Source organism: Perissodus microlepis, chromosome 2, assembly GCF_051167445.1.
Source record: "Perissodus microlepis isolate ML-2025 ecotype Zambia chromosome 2, ASM5116744v1, whole genome shotgun sequence".
Lineage (NCBI taxonomy): Eukaryota > Metazoa > Chordata > Actinopteri > Cichliformes > Cichlidae > Perissodus > Perissodus microlepis.
Genome location: NC_140462.1, coordinates 31,811,195 through 31,815,397, shown reverse-complemented (window position 1 = coordinate 31,815,397; position 4,203 = coordinate 31,811,195). Strand labels below are relative to the sequence as shown.

The window sequence follows — 4,203 nt, the reverse complement described above, 5'->3', positions numbered from 1 at the left end:
ACTCTCTTCCAGACACTCTAAACCAAGGCACAATGTACATTCCAAATTCCTTTAATTTTAAATATGTTTATATTGTCTATTCTGTAAAATAGTCAGATGTCTATTCATATTAATGTACAGAATTCACCTGCTTGCTGCTACTACTGCACATTCACCCAATGTATATACTATATATATATATATATATATATAATGTTCTTCCTCTACCCCCCCCCTCCCATTTTTGCACATGTCGAGGAGCGTGTCAGGCTACATTTCACTGTGTGTTATACTTGTATAACTATGCATGTGACAAATAAAGAACCTTGAACCTTGAACATCTGGAGTTGTTAAAGCCTATGTGAGAAACAGACACCAACACTCAGACCTGTTCAGTCATGCTGTGACTGATTTCAGTAACACTGTGGTTTGTTTTTGTTTGTTTTCATTGGTAATTGCAAGGAAACCAGGGGAGGTGCTCATGATTCACTTGTACTACTTTGGTCTCTCTTTTTTTTTCTTTTTTTCATAAGATTACAAGAGTATATTTGTTTTGACCACCTCACCTAAGATTGCTGGAATGTGTTAACTTAGTACAGTAATAGATTTTTAGCCCATTCAAATTAACGGTACATAAAACTTCACAGTGAGGCCTGTTCTAAGGAAACAGCTTCAGTAGGGTTGGTCAAAGGCCCACCACAGCCTTTATCTATGAGTGTTGCAGTTGAATGTGACTTCCTTGTTGTTCTCTCTTTTTTATGTAGCCATTATATTATATTATTATAATAAAAAGCCAATGAACACCTGTATTCCATGTTTTGATGTTATTTTTAAGAAAAAACTAAATTCTAAGTTTCAATGGTAAAAAATCTTGTATCTTGCACCTTGGTGACAAATACACAATTAGTGTCCTCTCTCTCTCAAATACATACTATCTTTGTGGTATTTCCCTAAAACCTACAGAATCTACGATGTAGCTCTCAAAGTTTTTGAAAATTTTCCCTAAATACTCAGGAAAGGTCAGGTCTACCTATATTGATACACTTCATTTTCTAAATCCTGGTTAACCAGAAAGATATTAAGCTATGATCAAATAAAAAGTTTGCATCATAAATCTGATGTGTAACTGATTTACAAAGAAACATCATGAAGCTACTACTCTTACAAGTAAAATACTGCTATAAAAAGATTCCCAGAGCTTGTGCTGAGAATGGCACATAAGACTTTCTGACACATTTTAAGTGGTTATCAAAGTAGTTACTTGAAAAGAAAAACCTTATAGAGCCAGTGATAATATACAAAATGTTCCCTAAATGGGAGAAAGGTCATTTCCTACATTTCAGCCAATCATTGATTTCTGCTTGTCAAACTTTCGTCACCTTGTGATGGCTGTACGCCTCCTATTTGAGCAAGAGAAGATCAGTAGAGAGCAACAAGAGTGCTGTACCACAATGATCATAAAACTGGCTGCTTTGATTCTTCTTTGTACACCATGTAAGTGCAATTCATTGCTCGTGAGAAAAACATGAAGAGCATGTTTGTACTACACCGTGGTACATATTTACTGTTGCTGGTTATTTATCTAACAGTAATTACATCGATTTTGTCATTTTGTTAATTGCAATTTTTTTCTTCTTCAGCTGTGACTCAAACTTCAGAGGTTCCTCAGTTGATCTCTTTGACTGTTGTTGACCTTGGTGACAATGTTACTTTTGGCTGTGAGGTCTCTGAGAAGGAGTTAAAGTCCTTACACTGGTATAAACAGTCTCCGGGACACTTGCCCCAAAGTGTTGCTTCTGTTATTCTGGACAAAATAACTTCAACTGATGCATTTAATGATTCACGTTTCATATTGAACAAAAATATATTTACTATCAGAAATGTCAGCAAAGAGGATGAAGCAACATATTTCTGTCAAACGCGAAAAACATATTCACAGATGTTCAGCAGTGGCACATTCTTGGCTGTGAAAGGTAAGACTCTACCAATTGCACTAAAACTGTTATGTTCAGTGAACAGTTAAATCACTCGCACAAAAAATAAAATCTATTATAATGTCACGGCGAGTGAAAAGAGCCGTGTGGAAAAGGAAAAGGAGGATCCAAACGCAGGCAGTCGTGAAGGTGTACGGGTGATTTATTGAACACAAAATAAATATGGACAAACAGCAAATGGAGCACGAACTAAACTAGACTGGAAACAACTAAACTACAGAGCAAAAACCTGGACAAGAATGAGAACGAGCAGAGGAGATTGACGATGGACAGCAGGGAGAACACACGGGTGACACATGATGGATACACAGACGGACCAGCAACTACAATAACCGAGGACACGACTTAAATACACACAGAGAAACACAGGGGAATTACACACAGGTGGTGGACACAGCTGGGAATAATCAACAAGACGAGACAGAGGTAAAACTGAACACACTCACATGAGACGCAGACCTTCACAATAAAACAGGGAACGAGAACACTACACCAAGACGCAGACCTGACACTGAGAGACAGACAGAATGACACATGGAACCTGAACTAAACATGAAACCACAATTCCTAAAACATGGATAACAGAAACATGAAAGTCTAATAATAATAATAATAATAATAATAATAATAATAATAATAATAATCACAACCACAAGAGAACAAGAAAACAATCCATGATGCAAAATTAAACCAAAACATAATAAACTCAAAATACTGGGTCCAACGGACCCAGAACCGTGACATATAAATTGTTTAGGTTACAAATCTGACTTAATTTACAGATTACAACCAGCAGGAATCAATCTACATGAAACTAATTCCAAAGAAAGAGTCTGTTCTGATCGGAGACTCGTTGGCTCTCCAGTGTTCACTTCTCTCCACGAGCAAAGAAAAAGCATTCCAATGTCCAGATGAACACAGAGTGTACTGGTTGAGAGCTGGATCTGAAAGACATACTCCAAGCATCATTCACACTCACATGGACAGCAGGGATGAGGCTCTGAAGAGAAACTGTGTCTACAGTCTATCAAAAACAATACAGGACTACTCTGATGCTGGGACTTATTACTGTGCTGTGGTCACATGTGGAAAGATCCTGTTTGGTGAAGGAACTAAAGTATGTATTAACATTTGTATTTAAATCCATCTCGCATTGAACCGTTTACCCTGGCTAATGGGAAGAGCTGAAGTCAAAACAACAATGTTTTATTAAGATATTTTCTGTCTTAATCATGTTTTATGCAAACCACTGAAAATAAATGACACTATGCAAAATAAATAGACTTGTTTTCCTTATATAATGATTCATTTATAATTGCGATCATTAAAATCTGACAACTTTTCATTGGCTAAAATCAATGAACTTTGACTTTTGTAGCTATTGACTACTTATAATTTATGTGTTTTAATTAATCCTATTGATCCTAAATGTACATAATGCTTTATTTTATTGTTTTTTTTCCAGAATCAGTATCAGGATTTGGGCTGTTTGTTCTTGTGCTTGGAGTATTCTTGACCAGCAGCATGATTTTGATCCCCATTCTTGTTTTCTACAGCAATCGAAACAATGTTTGTCAACGTTGCACAGGTTGGAAATGTTAACAAATACTGATAAATTAGTGCTCTTTTGAATTTTTTTTGAATGATTACCATATGTAGTATGTGTGACAGAGCAGCTACTTCACTGACTGTGTGCAGCAAACATAGATACTCAGATATGTGCATATACAAATACAAGCACAACACAGACTTTGCAACTTAATTTCCATGTGCATTAGAGTGTTTGGGATCATTGTCATGCTGGAGAAAAATTATATATTCATTGCAAATCAGATTTTTTCCAGATGATATTTTATGGTTTATTCTTAATTCCTTTTAATTTTGACAAGAGCCTCAATAACACTGCCTTAAGTGTGTCAGGCCTTTTATTTATTAAGGGTGTGACTTGCAGATGCTGTCAATCTGTTGTACACATGTTTTAGGCCTGTCACTTCATCTTTTGAAGTTAGTTAAACTAGATTAACTACTTAAAAAGTTCACTCCCCTTTCTCCTACGTATTTCCATACTCTACAGCTGACATCTGGACCAAACACCTTCATTTGAACATGCTTTGTATAAGTTAACCTCTTTTTTGGTTAGCTCTTTAAGTTTTCTTCATATTTTCTGTCATACTGTCACAATTTCAGTACATTAATTGCAGTTATTATATGTACACATACTGAGAATGGA

The 4,203-nt window shown here is 35.8% G+C and overlaps 1 protein-coding gene across 1 annotated transcript; it reads left to right on the top strand.

Moving 5' to 3' along the window:
- The first annotated feature begins 1,430 nt into the window (after positions 1-1,430).
- LOC146392949 (immunoglobulin kappa light chain-like) lies at positions 1,431-3,489 on the top strand. Its single transcript, XM_084938357.1, has 4 exons — positions 1,431-1,473; positions 1,620-1,952; positions 2,756-3,090; positions 3,439-3,489. The coding sequence occupies exons 1-4, from the start codon at positions 1,431-1,433 to the stop codon at positions 3,487-3,489; spliced, it is 762 nt and encodes a 253-aa protein (XP_084794483.1).
- The last annotated feature ends 714 nt before the right edge of the window (positions 3,490-4,203 follow it).